The 15,629-nt window shown below is 35.3% G+C and overlaps 3 protein-coding genes and 1 long non-coding RNA gene across 7 annotated transcripts; 2 read left to right on the top strand and 2 right to left on the bottom strand.

Moving 5' to 3' along the window:
• Positions 1 to 374: 374 nt before the first annotated feature.
• Positions 375 to 1,961, bottom strand: LOC111200599. 2 transcript variants are annotated; one of them, XR_002654263.2, is made up of 3 exons: positions 1,468 to 1,961; positions 1,214 to 1,262; positions 375 to 923 (listed from the first exon to the last, which is right to left on the bottom strand). XR_002654263.2 is itself a non-coding variant. In XM_022691813.2 (3 exons), exons 1-3 carry the CDS (start codon positions 1,590 to 1,592, stop codon positions 786 to 788), a joined length of 318 nt encoding a protein of 105 aa, XP_022547534.1. In that variant the 5' UTR covers positions 1,593 to 1,951; the 3' UTR covers positions 375 to 785. The 2 variants fall into 2 exon arrangements, 1 of the variants encoding a protein (XP_022547534.1); XM_022691813.2 differs by having other exon boundaries at positions 375 to 929; positions 1,468 to 1,951.
• Positions 1,962 to 2,315: 354 nt separating this feature from the next.
• Positions 2,316 to 4,698, top strand: LOC111200306 (probable protein phosphatase 2C 46). The gene is made up of 5 exons (XM_022691069.2): positions 2,316 to 2,882; positions 3,003 to 3,408; positions 3,480 to 3,847; positions 3,919 to 4,155; positions 4,230 to 4,698. Exons 2-5 carry the CDS (start codon positions 3,102 to 3,104, stop codon positions 4,449 to 4,451), a joined length of 1,134 nt encoding a protein of 377 aa, XP_022546790.1. The 5' UTR covers positions 2,316 to 2,882; positions 3,003 to 3,101; the 3' UTR covers positions 4,452 to 4,698.
• A 4,897-nt stretch (positions 4,699 to 9,595) lies between these two features.
• Positions 9,596 to 15,413, top strand: LOC111200307. Of its 2 annotated transcripts, XR_007316511.1 has the most exons (3): positions 9,596 to 12,105; positions 12,509 to 12,571; positions 14,730 to 15,413. It is a non-coding gene; the product is annotated as an uncharacterized LOC111200307 (long non-coding RNA). The 2 variants fall into 2 exon arrangements; XR_002653917.2 differs by lacking the exon at positions 12,509 to 12,571 and having other exon boundaries at positions 9,596 to 11,290.
• Positions 12,578 to 15,184, bottom strand: LOC111208777 (protein IQ-DOMAIN 20). Of its 2 annotated transcripts, XM_048741051.1 has the most exons (3): positions 15,032 to 15,184; positions 14,831 to 14,953; positions 12,578 to 13,891 (listed from the first exon to the last, which is right to left on the bottom strand). In XM_048741051.1, exons 1-3 carry the CDS (start codon positions 15,182 to 15,184, stop codon positions 13,643 to 13,645), a joined length of 525 nt encoding a protein of 174 aa, XP_048597008.1. In that variant the 3' UTR covers positions 12,578 to 13,642. The 2 variants fall into 2 exon arrangements, with proteins under 2 accessions (XP_048597008.1, XP_022563952.1); XM_022708231.2 differs by lacking the exon at positions 12,578 to 13,891 and having other exon boundaries at positions 14,606 to 14,953.
• Positions 15,414 to 15,629: the final 216 nt, after the last annotated feature.

Below are 15,629 nucleotides of genomic sequence, written 5' to 3' on the forward strand. Positions count from 1 at the left end.
AAATGATGCATTCCAAACAATTCTATTCCAAAATTTAGCATTCCAGTTGCAGCCGTAATATTTTGCCTTAAAAAAAAGCGTTGTTAAAAATTGGTAGCCTGGATCGTAATCACAATCATAAATTAACTCACTGATCTCTTTTTGTTTTTGTTTTTACGTTTTGGTCGAAAAATGATTTATCTCTAATCTCGATAAACATTCAAAAAGAAAATTGAATCTCCATAAACATACTCATTTATTTAAATTTTAACTGTATTTTGGAAAAGAAGCTCTATACAAGCAACCGATCAACTGTTCTAACAAAAAAAGATAGAAAGTCTGGAACTTACACGGACGGGTAGAATCAAAGGGAACACAAGTCTTATATAAAATTATAGGAATGTCTCCAATACAAGGCATAACAAACTCAAAAGAGATAATGGTCTATAATAAAAATTAAAAACATCCAGACCTAATAAAAAGAGATAATGGTCTATGCGCTCATCGTGTACTATATAAGTGGGTGCTGGTTTTGTAAGCAGTGTTGTGCTGACTTCAGTGTGGACTTTTGGTGATCAAGAATACCAATCCAAAATACAATTCTACAAAGAACAAACTCCAAACTTCTTGAGTAGCAGATGCATATCTGTATGCAAACCCTCTACTTGATGAGGTTAATGTTCTTTACGGTGAGATATATCGAGATATATATGGCAATAAATGTGGATGCATGTAAGGAGCTTTTTTTTTCGTTTTCTTCTTGTGTGCAGCTATGAATGCATATATCCTCCAAGAAGATGTGAAGATCAAGCCTTAGTGCTTGAGAAACTGGGGAGAAGATCGAGGCAGTGAATGAAATGACGGTCGTGTACAAGAGGATTCCCGGTTCGCCTAGGTGGAGACCCTGCGTACCACATTGACTCTACTGTTCCACCTTCTATCGGCTGCACCTACCACAATATAGTATATACTTTTATTTAATTAACTCTCAAGAACCATGCATGTGCATGTAAATTTGGAGATACTCCTCCCATTCTATTATACGTGTGATTTATGATATATATTCATGTTTTATATTCCTTAAAAAACAGTGAATGTTGACAAAAAGGAAAAGAACAAGCAGACTTTTGAATTATTTTACATGCTAGTTCTTACTACTAATTTTGTTTGGTCAAGTTATTACTACTAATTTTGGATTGAGAATTATATCTATGATGAAGAAAACAAGTATGACCTTATCAATTATGCTGAGAACGCCGCTTCTTCCCTCTGAACTTTGTTGGCTGGCACAAACATGTAGGAGCCATCATGATGAAGTTTCAATAAAGGCAAGGAAAAAGCAGGGGAGGAGTTTTTTTTTTTTTTTGAGGATTATTTATTTGCGCATACATAGGAAACACCTCACACATCCTTATGAAATGAAAATGCTAGAGACCAAACGTAACTGAAAGCAGATATATATTAACAATCTAGATCATATAATGTTACCAGTTAGAAGAGTGTAGGGGACATGAGAGAGGTTTGAGGAAATCAGGAAGAGAAGGACACACACGACGTGGCTTCGGGCAAAGTGGTTGATCCGTTGACGTCGTTATCTCTGAATGATGTTGCATATTTTCTCCTTTTTATATGTGAATCCAAAGAACAGATACTAATTATATAAATTGATCCTTTGTTAAAATGTAGTCTGGAAAACAATAAGTTAGTGTGAATCTATATGTACACGAAACAGAAAACTAAAAATGCAACACGTTAAAATTTGTAGTGATGATTGAGTGAAGCCAAGTTTGGTTATATATTCTTAGACAAAACACTAAAAAAGAAAACGTGACAAAATTTACACGTGTGAAATTTCTGCGATTCCTCAGTGTCTTGGCAACGAGTGAAAGTAGGGTTGATGTTCTTGACTACTCCCCCCACCTTTTTTGCTTTTTTCACTTCTGTGAATCTACAGCGGGGCCTCTTGTTCATAAGGCTAATCATACCTCTGAAAGGCCCATTCTAAATGACTATTTAATAGAGAAAAGGCCCACTGATATTTTTTTAATTCTTAAAATATGATGTGGAGAGAAGAGAAGAGAGGAAAGCAAAGCACATGGGAGAAGTGAAGAGGAAACGGGTAAAAAAGTGAAGCTGGTCGGTCAGGTGCAGGTGGAGATGGAGGTGGAAGTTGATTTGCACACCACACGGTCCACACGTATATCCTTATTAAGACAGCTAACTTTAAAATGATGTCACTATATCACGTGTCTCTCTTTCAATCACTCACAGATATTCCACCTTTTTTTCCTCTTTTTTTTATGTAAACTATCAATCTTCTTCGACCAACACACCACACTTCTCTTTCCATTTGTTTCGTATATATAATCGCAACACTTTTCGTGTAGCTTCTCCGCCTATAAAATAAACCCTCAAATCGTTTGGGACCTAATAAAGAGAGTGATTAGTTAGTGTCATAAATTGAAAGTATTAGAAAGATAGAGGACCGTTTAGCAAAATAAGAAAAAAGAAGAGGAAAAGTCAATTAGAGGAACAAGAGAGAAGAGAGTTAGGTTTTAATAGAAAAATCTGATCCAGTAACAGGGATTGGATTGTCTGGTTAGAAGCTGTGGAGCCCTTTCTCTTCTCTTTCGTCTTTCCTCTCACAGAGAGGCTCGTCACCACCAAGCCCTTCTTCTTCTTCTTCCTCCTCCTGGATCCAACTCAGATCCATCCATCCCTCTCTCTCTTTGATCCTTTCAGATCTCCATCGCTTCTTCTTCCTCTTCTAAAGTTTCATCAGATATCTTCTCTGGTTACTACTAAACCCTTTGTCTAAGATTTTGATCTCAGTTCTGGAGTTCCTTTTGATTGTGCATCATCGTCGTTCGAATCTGTTGACTTCTCCCTGTTACATATCTCAGGTACCCATCTTCCTCAATTTGATAAAGTTCCAATCTTTTTTGTTTCCATCACCGATTAAGTTACTACTTGGTTTCTATTTTGGGAAATTCTGAGAACCCATTTCTATTTTTGAACTGCAGATCCATAAAGCTTACTCCTTTACACTTGTTTGATCTTGTATCCCTATGTGGAGGAAGAGAAAGAGAGTTTCCCTGATGGTGGCGGCGTGAGGGAGGGGGATGTTAACAACTTTAATGAAACTTTTGAGCGCTTGTCTGTGGCCTTCATCGGGGAGGTCCGTTGATTCTTCCGGAAAACAAGATGGACTTCTCTGGTACAAAGACTCTGGTCAGCACCTACTTGGCGACTTCTCTATGGCTGTTGTTCAGGCCAACAATCTCCTCGAGGATCAGAGCCAAGTTGAGTCTGGTCCTTTGAGTACGCTTGCCTCTGGTCCTTATGGTACTTTTATCGGAATCTATGATGGTCATGGCGGCCCTGAGACCTCCCGCTTTGTTAACGATCATCTCTTTCAGCATTTAAAGAGTGAGTAGCTGAGTCATTTGTACATACTTGCTTGTTGATTGAAACTAAAAAGATCTTATTGAATACTGCAGGGTTTGCAGCTGAGCAAGGCTCTATGTCGATGGACGTGATTAGAAAGGCTTATGAAGCGACTGAAGAAGGCTTTCTTGGGGTAGTGACAAAGCAGTGGCCAGTTAAGCCACTTATTGCAGCGGTGGGGTCTTGCTGCCTTGTGGGTGTTATATGCGGAGGGATGCTTTACATAGCTAACGTTGGAGATTCCCGTGCTGTCCTTGGAAGAGCTATGAAGGCCACAGGTGAGGCTATTGCGCTTCAGCTCTCAGCTGAACATAATGTGAGCATCGAGTCTGTTAGACAGGAGATGCACTCCTTGCACCCGGATGACTCGCATATCGTCGTGTTAAAGCATAATGTGTGGCGCGTTAAGGGCCTTATTCAGGTACATGATTAAACTTGTTACTTGGTTTCTTGAAGCCAAAAGACGCTAGAGGTTGTTTGTTTGTTTGGCAGGTATCTAGGTCCATAGGAGACATGTATCTTAAGAAGGCAGAGTTCAACAGAGAACCATTGTACACTAAGTACAGACTCCGTGAGCCGATCAAAAGACCAATCTTGAGTGGAGAACCGTCGATCACAGAGCATGAGCTACAACCACAAGACCAGTTTCTGATATTTGCTTCAGACGGACTATGGGAACAGCTTAGCAACCAAGAAGCTGTTGACATCGTTCAGAACCACCCACGAAACGTGCGTTAGACACTCTTTTCTTCATCTTGTTCTTTTTTAAAAAACCAAGTATTGATTGTGTCCTTTAAAAGCAGGGGATAGCACGTAGGCTGGTGAAAATGGCAATGCAAGCGGCAGCGAAGAAGAGAGAGATGAGATACTCTGATCTGATGAAGATAGAGAGAGGCGTGAGGAGGCATTTCCACGATGACATCACTGTGGTGGTCATCTACCTTGATACCAATGTAGTGAGCTCTGCCAGAGGACCCTCTCTTTCTATCCGAGGCCGCGGTATGACCTTCCCAAAGAAACTCTAAAAGCTACTCCCACGTTTTTAGGTTCCCATCTTTTGTAGTTATTTACAAAAATATATACATATATATATATATATATATCACTTTGTTGGTATAAAAGAATGTATAATTTTAACGTGAAAGCCACACACGTTTGGAACCGAACCCATTCCAGTAATTATTATTGATTTTTATTTGTTCAAACAGACTTGTGTGTGATGATGTAATTGTTGTTGATGGATGAATGAATGTAGTAAAGCCTTTCCCTCTATGTTTGTATTGGATAAAACTCTCTACAGAGAAGTGTTTGATAATATGATTTACATTCTAAATACGTGAATGAATCCAAGAATCAGCTCTCAAGTGTACATTATTTATGACAGAGCATTCATCAGAATACATTTGTCCTCGCTTCAGGGTCCATCCTTTCATTATATTTATCCCAATAAGATGCCATACATGTTGCACGTTTATGTCGGTTTATTCCATAAGGAAGTATTTAAGCTCACTTACCTCTCAGTTGTTTATGATTCTCTTTCCCATCCAGAGTAATGAAACAAAGTGAAGCTTACCTTACTTGTTGATCTCTACTTGTTTGGTGCCAAGTGGAAGCTTAAATTTGAGGAGTTTAAAATAGTTGACTTTGCAGACTTTTAGTTTTTTCTCATATGGAGGAATCTACCGTAAACTGGGATCATATTCTGTAGCCATGTAGAGAGAAGGTTGAAATCAACCTGAGTATTATAAGTTTCTTTCTACATATTGTTTTCCCATTTACTGACTTAGTGTTACTTGAAAAAAAAGGCTTAGTGTTACAGAAAAATATTATTTTTTGTAATTATCAAAATAAATAGGAGGTGATTGGTTGGGCTGTAACTGTAGAAAATTTACTTTAGAATTTAGTCGGTAGAATTTTTTTATTTAGCTTTAAATAATGTAGCTTTAAAATTTCTTACAGATAAAAAGATGGAGGAACACTTTGGATTACGGGCGTGTAATAGAAGCCTCTCAGCTTTGCATGCTGAGATGGAAGGTTTACTTTGGGCTATCTCATGTATGAGAACCATGAGGATGCCTTCGATACGGTTCGAGACGGATTGTTCGGACCTTGTGGACATGACTACGAACCCGGTGGAGTGGCCAACTTTTGCGATAGAGATCGAGATGTTCCGGAGATTACAGGAAGACTTCGAAGATGTGAGCGTGTCTCATATTCCTCGGAGTAGGAATGGTCGAGCGGACACGCTAGCGAAAGAAGCAAGAACTAGAGGATATATCTTTTCCCATATAGATCAGACCCGGACAGACGGAGATGCTCTTCGGAGAATCGGCTCGTCTGCCACCACTTGATCTAGTTCACATGGGTAGCCGACAAAAAAAAAAAAAAAAAAAGATGGAGGTTTAGAAAATAAGATTTTTACAACCATTTTTTGTATGTTTTTGCTGTAGCTTTAGTTTTTTTGGTTGTATCTTTAAGAACTAAGATAAAACATGATTGATAGTATTTAAGGTTGTAGATGAAAATTAAAACTAAAGTCACTTCTTACCGGCCAACCAATCACCCCCATAATCATATAAATCCGTTTTAGTTAAACTTGAATTCAAAATGAAAGAGTTTGGTTTATTTTTTTTTCCTCACTTTTGGGTTACTAGTCTAGTTTATGCAATCCGAGATAAATTATATTGAGAATGATTTCATAACTAGTTTTTCTATTAGTTTATTTAGGAATTTAAAATGATTTTATCTTTCATTAATTTTTCTGCTATATGTTGACAAAAAGCAACCTAATATACACTTGAAAATCAACTCCTTGATTGATTTGTCCATTTAGAAGGAATCTTATACAATAAAACAGACTTGTCTCTCTCCTCATTAAGCCACGTCATCAGGTAGGAGAGGGCAAATCTCGACATGTGTCGGCTTACCAGGGTACTTCCGATTTTTTTTTTGCTTTCTGCTGATCGATTATTTCTTTTACTTTTCCGGGCTTTTATCTAAACTGCAGATTAAGTCCAAACCTCAAGCCCATACTTTAGCACACAAACCTACATGGGATGAGGTTACCCTCTTCCGTCTTTCTCTTAAGCGGCGACCTCGACGATGAAATCCCACGAAAACTTAAGGTGACGTTCCGATCTACATAACGTCTTCACCAGCCATAACTCAGATCTTTACTCCGCGTTTACATGTAGTTAATCCCTCCTCCCACTCAATTTTGTCTTCAGAACTGCAAAGAAGGGAGTTTTGTTCAGCATTGGAGTGAGTTGTTATTTACTAAATCTGATCGTTACTGGTAGAGAAGAGATTCACAAGATCGTCGACCTAAGGAACGATATACAGAAGCTTCTTGAATGTCAGAACATCAAGAGATTATTAGGAGATGCGGCAATATAGAGAAATTATTAGAATTTCACAATGATGAATTGAGGCGAAAACAGCAAGTGCCTCTCTTTGGACAACAAGAACTGAACTTCCCAGTATTCCACGATGAGTGACGTTGTAGATTGCCCAGAATCTTCTACTGATCACTATTAACCTCCACAGTTCCTGGAGACATCTTTGTGTGTTGGACATGACGGTCTTTAAAACATTACGGGTTTAAGGAAGGGGAATAAGATTTTGGAGGAGACTGGATCAGCTTGAAGCAGAACTTCAAACTGAGTTTGATCTTCTTCAGATTGGATAAAAACAGGAGGGTAATTATTCCAAGCTCAAGGTAAACTACTTGACTTTAAAGTCCTTGATATTCAAGCAGTCAAAGATTTGGATTCTTTGTCTAAACTTCATCGTATAGGCTCCCACATAACATTTATCTTTATTGTCTTCTCTAATGGAACTTTTTTTTTCTGAAACGGTTTATATGAGCAATGGTTTACAAGTTTAGTTTATTATTCTGCAGGCGGTAGAGTTCATTTGCAAAGTGGTTGTGAGGGGAATAGAAACATCAAATGGATGGTGCTATATTGGCTGCTCCATATGCTCAAGGAAATTGAACCGTGGCTTTCATCTTTCACATGTGCTTTCTGTAATAAGGAAGACGCTGTTGGAGTTGTTAGGTAAATTCTCATGATTGTATTCTTTTTAAAAAAAATGTTTACAAAAACGAACCCGTAAGAGAACGAAAATAACAAACTAAACTTGACAAATGCAAGGTACCATGTCGAAATGATGCAACCGACACCGCAGAATTAGTAGCATTTGACACTGAAGTGTGTAAATTGACCAATGTACCTGCTGCTGACGTCACCCACCAACAGGTTCATCTTCTATACTAAGCACAATTGTTATGTATATATTATTTGAGAACTGTCTAATACATTATTACACGTCTTTGCTAATCAAGGTTGGTGATGCACAAGACCCCAACAAGGAAAAGGCATTTGGAAAAGGCGTTTGGAAATGGCGCTTGGAACTGTTCAGAACCATTGGAGGAACAACAAGGAGTGTGTCCTTATGAGCTGGAGAGGCTACACGGGCTCATGGAGAGAAGACAAAAAAAGGAGATAAAAGAGCAGCAGACTGCATTGGGAGAAGCTAAGAAAGGCTTCATGTGAGAGAGGCTGAAGCTTCTTGGTGGAAAGACACTGCATATATAATATATATAGCCTCTGAACATACTAATCGTTCATCGCCAACAGCGTTCCTTCGTGGCTTCTTCCTCTGAACTCTGCAGAAGCAGTAGCCTCAAATCCATGACCTGGAGAACGTACATTTTCTTCTTACTCCTATCTGGAAGTGAAAGAGTGGAAATGATACATTGTTTCTCTTCTCTCTATCGTTAGCCTACTTCGTTTTTTTGAAGTTAGGCCTCTTCTTCTATGCCTACTGGTGTGTCTTTGTTGTCTTTGTCTGTATAACATTGTTGGATCCTTTGCCTTGGTGGCTTAATAACATTCAGTGTTAAAAAGGAAGACAGTCTGGAATCAACTCCAATTATCAAACTTGACGTTCCCCCTCCCTAGCTAGGTAAAAAATCCAGCGTTTCAAGTTTTATTAGAAAACAAAAGTGTACGTAATCTTGTGAAGAAGTTAAATGTTAATGAATGGATTTGCCTTAAATCTTTCAATTCGTTACAATTCGCTATGGAGCATGAATTCAAAAAAAAAACTAGATTCTGACCCGCTTTTTTACATTTTTTAGAAATTTAATTTTTATATTTGTGTTTTTAGTCATATTTGTGTTTTGCTATATATAATATTCTCTCTTAAATGATTAATAAAATGTTTTAATAATTATATTAAAATAGTTGGACCAACCTATGTCAATAGGTCATGTTCCTGTTTTAATAGAATATATGCCATGTTTTCAGCAATGATATATCATTACGAGATTAACGTTTGTAAATTTTACAGCTACATTATACATATAATCCACAAAAATATTTGTTAAAGAACAAATTCATAAATACAATATGATAAAATAAGATAAAATAAGATTAATTTGTCTTTTTTTCATGTCTAATCAAACAAAGACCAAATAAGATAAAAGATAAAATAAGAATCGGCTTTCATGATTTTTCTTTCTCGGTCACAAAGTTCATCATAAAATTGACAATAACTGATACATTATCACATCCAATAATTAATTTGTAATAAATATATATTCTTAAAATTCAAATTCAGTTTAAAAAGAAGCGAATATAATATAGCTTCTAAAACATGAGTTATCAATCAAATAATTCAAATCTCTTGCCGATATTTCATAAACAAAACATGTATTTCCTTGGTCGTAGAAGAATGGTTTAAACAAGCCAGGCGCATACTAAACTTATTCACACAAAATCAGCTAAACCAAATACACTCATCTCAGTTTTGATTCCGATATAAGATTAAAACAAGGGAAGTCTGTCTAAATTAGATTGATGAATGTGTATAAGAGCTCATTCACTAAAACTACCCTTAATACCTTCCCTTTGCAACGATGCCATTGCATGCAATTCAAAACTAACAATCGGCTTCACTTTATCTCAGTTTTTGCACCAACGACTCATAAGGCATGCTCTAATTCACATCACTAGCATAAGGAGTAAATTGCAAATCATTTGTTGGCGAAAAGCAAGTTCCACATTTTAGCTTACTATAGTCTACTTTAACCAATACGTCTACAATGAAATCCCTAACATATTGCTACGTCTATGACATGGACAAAGCATGCGAAGATTGTTATTACTTTAAGAGGATGAACAAATTTGCTATTTTCATTCAAACAAGATGATCACAAAACAAACTCATGCATTTACGTGTTTCCTTTTGGAACATCGATTTTACTTTATGTATTTGGAACATCGATTTTACTTTATGTTTTAAGTTCAATTATATTTACTTTGGTGTAACTATCAGTATCAATTCTATTTTTGATGCATTGATCCATGAAAACCATTTATGCTATTCTTTTTTTTTACTTAAGCAACTACAAAACAAAGTAATGCATTACAGTCACTAACTATTATCAAATGGATAAAAAAGCAATTTAGAAATCTTTAGAGAATAAAACATACGAGCCCGGCGCGTAGCGCCGGAATACCACTAGTATGTTTATAAAATATACTTTGAATCATAAAAGTTTTGATATATACTTAGAAAATTAATTCATGATTGAATGACTCAGTGTTATTTTTAATGAGCAGTGATATTAAGCTACTCAATGGTAATTATAACCTGAAAATAATGTGTTCAGCAAGAGCAGGTAAGTTTTAATATATTTTGGAAGTCTTTAAGAAAATATAATTGGGTAGAAAAAGATAGTGTGTGTTTCTGCATAAATTTATGGCAATGGTGGACCGTAGACGTTAAATGTAGAGCTAGAGAGAAACGTAAATACGGGTGTGCAATAGTTCTTGCCTTCCCCACCCATCACAACAACAGACAAAAAAAAAGGAATAGTTATTCATCACAAAGCTCTGGCGTTACACAATGTGACATTAAAAACTCGAATCTCTTCAACGGAGAGAGAGAGGTCATTAGGGTTCATAACTCACTTGAGGTAGTAAAAAGCAGAAAGGCACAGAGAGAGGAAGAGAGGGCGTATAGTAGTTGGAAAAAAAAGAGCAGTAAGAACATTAATGGTTGCAGGCAGCCAGTGTCCCATCTTTTCTGCGAGATTCCCTCAAAATTTATTACATAGCATCTTCAATGTTCTTTTAACTTCTTCCTCAAATCTTCATACGTTACCACAATTTTTTTTTTTAAATAATTGGTTGTGAAACTCAACGAGGAAAGACAGAGTAGGAGACAAAGTAGTATTGGTTCACATTGCATAGCCAATTTAGTTTGTAACGATGGATACATATGTAATATGAAACTTGAAATAAAAAGAGAGAGAAGAGAGAAGAAAATGGAGTAAAGAGGGTTAAGCCAGCCTTTTGTGCATTGGTAGTAGATGTGGTTTTAATGCTCCATACCTTCCATTTCCTTCTCTCTTTAACCCTAATTTAATACCTCTCCTTTATAACTCTCCCCCACAGACATTCTCACCTTCTCCTCATCACACTTCCCCTCACAACGTCTATCTTCTTTTATTTTCTCATATGTCTTCCTTTGAATCTGCACCACTAGAGAGTCCTCTTTGATATTGGCCTGGTTCACTCAGATCTTCTCGAACCACACCGCGGACAACTCTCTTAGTTATCTGATTGAGCCGCGTCAATATCTCAGTGCTCTCTCGTCTCTCTTTGTTTCTTGTAGATCTACCTATAGCAATATATTGACGTTTTGCTTATGTATGTGTTGAAAATGGAGATTCATATATCCTTTCTTTATGGTATTACTTGCTTATAATTTCCAGATTCTCAGAAAAACAAGTCAATTTACTAGTCAAAATGGTATGTCTCAATGGAGGTCTAAGCCTTTCTTGCTATCCAAGGTACCCCATCAGCTTCTTTCCCAAGTATAATAAATATCTTCTACTGCTTTGCTTCATAATAATCTACTAGGATTAGACCCGCGCCTTGCGCGGGGTGAGATTTTTTAAAATTTTTTAAAAATTAGGTTATAAGATGAATATTACTGATATGTGGTGGGGTTTTTATTAAGAGATATAGGATTTTTGTTTTTTCGTTATATAAGTATTTATAGATATTGGAAGATTAAATTGTATTTACAGTCAATGATCTTTCTATAAATATTTTTGTTTATTACCGAGTATGTGATATATTTTTAGTAAGACAAATAAAATAGCATACCATTTTTTTGGTAACTAATCTTATTAAAAGATTTATATTTGATTATTGTAAAGACTTTAACACAACTTAATAGAACTTGGAATTAAAAAAAATATTTCTCACAACATTTATGTAAATTATATTGTCGTAACATATATAACATAATAGATGAGTTGAATAATTATAATGGGCCATAATAATAAACAAATAAATTGAAAGGCCCGATTATATTTGTTCCTTAATTATGATTGTCCAATATTTGAGGGGAAAAGCAAGTCATTGTCTTAACACAAATTGCAGATATATTGTTTCCCAAATTTTTTTAATTTTTCCCATATTTGCCGTTCCCGAATCGACTGTTTCGTTTATCACCGTCACAGACGATTCCAAAGCGATCTTCTGATTTATCTCTCTGTGCAATACGTATTCCCGTTCCAAACCTAATCAATAACAGCAATCGAAGGTTACTGGTCTTCCACAGAGTAAACAATCGATTCAGAAAATGAGAAGCTATAAGGTTAGTCAAGTTGATAATATTTTGAGATCTGTAAAATCAATTATCAATTGCAGGGAGTTTCATTTGTTTCGGTATTTATTTTTCAATCGGGTCTCGAATATAGGTTGAAATCTGACATAGCTTTCACAGAAAACCTAAATCCATCGTTTACCTATATGATTTCAACAAATCTAAATTCTATTTAGGAGTATCTATTTGAATTCAAATGCTTGATAAAAATGTTAAAATTTAATGATTGTTTGCTTGATTGAAATAGAATTTTTATGATTAGTATTAAAAATTCTTTGCTTGATATGAGTATACTTAAACAATCAAGCAAAGCAAAACTTTGTGAATTATCCTTAAATGTATTTGAGTTGACGATATATTTTAGTTTATATTGAATAAGAGTTTCACATTGCAGAGAAAGATTGAAGAGGTGGGAACTAAGGGTGTTTTTTCAGACAATAGGACGTCTACTAATAAGGTTAGCATCAACTGTATTGACACAATAGTGAGATAATTAATTATACGACCCAGTAAAGGACGCACTTGTGAAAAATTAACTATCATTTAGCATTGTAAAAATAGAGATCAAAATAAATTTATCTTATGTTATAAAACCCAGGAACATTATAAAGCAAAATCAAAAACTGAAAGAAAAAAACTGAAAACGATAAAATGTAACACCAAACGTCCTCCTCATTATCCCTTCGAATGCTTGTTGCAAGACATCAATAAGCATTTGGTGGAATCCTGTTAAAAAAAGGACAATTTTTTTTAACAAACAGTAGAGATCACATTAACATCAAAGGGTCACAGGAAACTACATATTTTGTTTTCCTTATCTCATATATCACATTAACATCGATGAAACCTTGGTGTCGAAGCAAACGTGATGGCCACACAAATATTTAATGGGTACGTAAAGTTAAATATTATTATTTCCTTTATATGGTTTTATAGCATTAATGATTGCAAATTTCGTTCCTAAACTAAGTCTCAAAAATATAGGATAAACGTGATGGCCAATCGATCATTAAAAGATACTTCTTTATTTTTGGCAATACCATTACTGATTTAAAACTTGTTGCCAAAGTCAAAGTTATATTATATTTAAATATTGCATACTAAGTTTAATGTATGCCACGACATATACTTACAAAGTAAGTATAACAAACCATATGTTATCGAATAACTACGATACATGTGACAATATTATAGTATTTTGTTTTAATTTCGCAATACAAATCCCCTATAGAAAATAAATTCCATGGTTCAGTGTTTTCTTTCCACAGTGTTTCTAAGATATTTAAACTTTGGCATACCGGTTAAATTGAGTTATCATAAGAATTAACGGTGTTTCTATTGTCTTTATGTATGACCTTATCATCAAATACTTGGCAATCCATCAACAGTTTAAAACAAATTAGTATGATATAGACATACACAATCACATTTCATCATTGACTCTGTCGTCGAAAGAAGCGTATTTTGGTTTCTTTCGAAAACTGGATAGTAAAATTAATAAACAAAATAAAAATTGAACAAATTTTCTTTAAATAAATTGGATCAACAGAGAACACTCGTCTTTGTTATCATATTTTGGTTTCCACGTTTTAGACATAGTATGCCAAACAAAACAACATATAGAAGAGCACGCTACATTTCCAGCAAGTTCTGATTGATTCTTCATCCATTCCAAGAACTTTTGTTTCTGTTGGTGTTCAAGTACATTCACATACTCGTCTTCTCTTATGTTTTCTTCCTTTGAAAACATAAGCTGGCGCCATATCCCTTTAGCAATCTGTAAATTAAAAAGGTTTTTAAGTAAGCATCTTACAAATGAATTTCTAAAATTATATAAACGGTAAGTTGAATGCAAATCCCCTATAATTATATTTTCTATATTTTATGACCTTCTCATGGTTTGGCCATGCGATTTTAGATGACATCCTAGAATAGATTTAAAGAAAATATTTGTCAACTTTTATTCTTCGTACCAAACTATAAAAGTATATATAGGAAAAGTTACAACGAAGTCTTCCAAAACACGACATTCTACTCTACTCATGCCTTGCACGAAAAGCATATACGTAATAAATAGTACCTTTACATATTCGGTCAGCCCATTCCGAATTCAATACGCCCAACCATTATGTTAATAATAAAATTTAGAATTAAATACATAATCAAAAGTTTACTTATGTAGATATAGCGAATCATTGTGTAAGGAGTATATGAGTAATGACGATAGGGGAATGTGACAATTGTATTTGACGGTGTAACAATTACATAACATTTTGCTAGGATGTTTAATTTTATACTAAGCTCAACATAATGAGCTCTATTATACTGCCACGTAAGACAATTAAGAGCACAACAAAAGGACACGTAGGAAGGGGCTATTTTTAATTATTACAAACTTGAGGTTATAACTTTTCAAATGATTCACAATTAATATATAGGGGATGGATCCTTTTAGAATGTATATCGTCTACTACTTTTCATTAAACAAAAATTAAGACAGAAATTTCAGCTCGACTGATCTTGTTTATCAGTACAAACTAAAGAGTGTTAGGGTTAATTAGTTAAATATACAAAAATCACAATAATTTGAAAGGACAATGGTATGTTATATGTAGATGTCACAATCACAAAGAGAGGTAGAAGAAACAAGGGCAAATTTAGGAGTGGATATCATGGGATTTTAATGGGAGAGAATCTGACGAGCACGAACCCTAACCTGCAAGCGAGCAAGAGCATGCATACAATGTAATGCTATTCGAGCTTGTCTCCTCACAAGCACTCCTCTCGCCACCGCCTGAAGCTTCACAAGACTCCTCAACGCTCTAAACGCTCTCCTTGCCTACAGCACTTGCAATGGTAATTAACTTTTCAAGAACAATGTTTTGTAATCACCAGAGAAAATGTATATGTTTTTTACCAGGTGACCTCTGAAATAAGCTTGGATTTTAATGGCGGCAATGTGTTCTTTAGTAGTTTCTGGGATAGACGAGCGAATGGTGGTGATACTGCTGGGAGATCGACTGAGAAGTTTCCTCCTTACGACTCCAAACAATCTTTTGGAGTTGGCCATATTGTGAAACCCTTGTCTCTCTGCTTTGGCTAGGAGGTTTTAAAACGGAAACGTGGAGAAGAAAACGTAAAATGTAAACAAAAGTGAAGGCGGTGGCTTTAAGGGATGGAGATGATGTGCTCTCCATTTTTGTTTGTTGATATGTTAACGAACGAACGTGCTCCCATGCTCTTCTCTACTTTGTACTTGATTTTGTTTATTACTTTTGAAGACAGAAAAGTCTTTGGTCTTTCTACATATAGTTAATACTAGTTTTTGTCTTCAACATTTACTCATTTAGTTAATAATTTCAGTAAAAAATATATAAAGGAAGCTTTTTGAAAATTTGACTAAATTTACAAATACATGTTGAAAATAAGTATCCGTTTGAGATTTAAGCAAAAAAAAAAGTATCCGTTTGAGATAATTTGATTTTTTCCAATTGATACGGAAATGATATGTAAAC

The sequence above is a fragment of the Brassica napus genome, chromosome A9 (assembly GCF_020379485.1).
Source record: "Brassica napus cultivar Da-Ae chromosome A9, Da-Ae, whole genome shotgun sequence".
NCBI classification, from domain to species: Eukaryota; Viridiplantae; Streptophyta; class Magnoliopsida; order Brassicales; family Brassicaceae; genus Brassica; species Brassica napus.

What these genes read in the sequence shown, in the direction of transcription:
- LOC111200599 (XM_022691813.2), bottom strand. Translation starts at nt 1,592, where the DNA reads ATGCAACATCATTCAGAGATAACGACGTCAACGGATCAACCACTTTGC. An exon ending in CCCCTACACTCTTCTAACTG is followed by an intron (nt 1,263 to 1,467) that starts GTAACATTATAT and finishes TGTTTGTGCCAG; the next exon opens with CCAACAAAGTTCAGAGGGAA. An exon ending in TTCTCAGCATAATTGATAAG is followed by an intron (nt 930 to 1,213) that starts GTCATACTTGTT and finishes ATATTGTGGTAG; the next exon opens with GTGCAGCCGATAGAAGGTGG.
- LOC111200306 (XM_022691069.2), top strand. Translation starts at nt 3,102, where the DNA reads ATGTTAACAACTTTAATGAAACTTTTGAGCGCTTGTCTGTGGCCTTCA. An exon ending in TCTCTTTCAGCATTTAAAGA is followed by an intron (nt 3,409 to 3,479) that starts GTGAGTAGCTGA and finishes TGAATACTGCAG; the next exon opens with GGTTTGCAGCTGAGCAAGGC. An exon ending in GCGTTAAGGGCCTTATTCAG is followed by an intron (nt 3,848 to 3,918) that starts GTACATGATTAA and finishes TTTGTTTGGCAG; the next exon opens with GTATCTAGGTCCATAGGAGA.
- LOC111208777 (XM_048741051.1), bottom strand. Translation starts at nt 15,184, where the DNA reads ATGGCCAACTCCAAAAGATTGTTTGGAGTCGTAAGGAGGAAACTTCTC. An exon ending in CTTATTTCAGAGGTCACCTG is followed by an intron (nt 14,954 to 15,031) that starts GTAAAAAACATA and finishes CAAGTGCTGTAG; the next exon opens with GCAAGGAGAGCGTTTAGAGC. An exon ending in ATGCTCTTGCTCGCTTGCAG is followed by an intron (nt 13,892 to 14,830) that starts GTTAGGGTTCGT and finishes TTTAATTTACAG; the next exon opens with ATTGCTAAAGGGATATGGCG.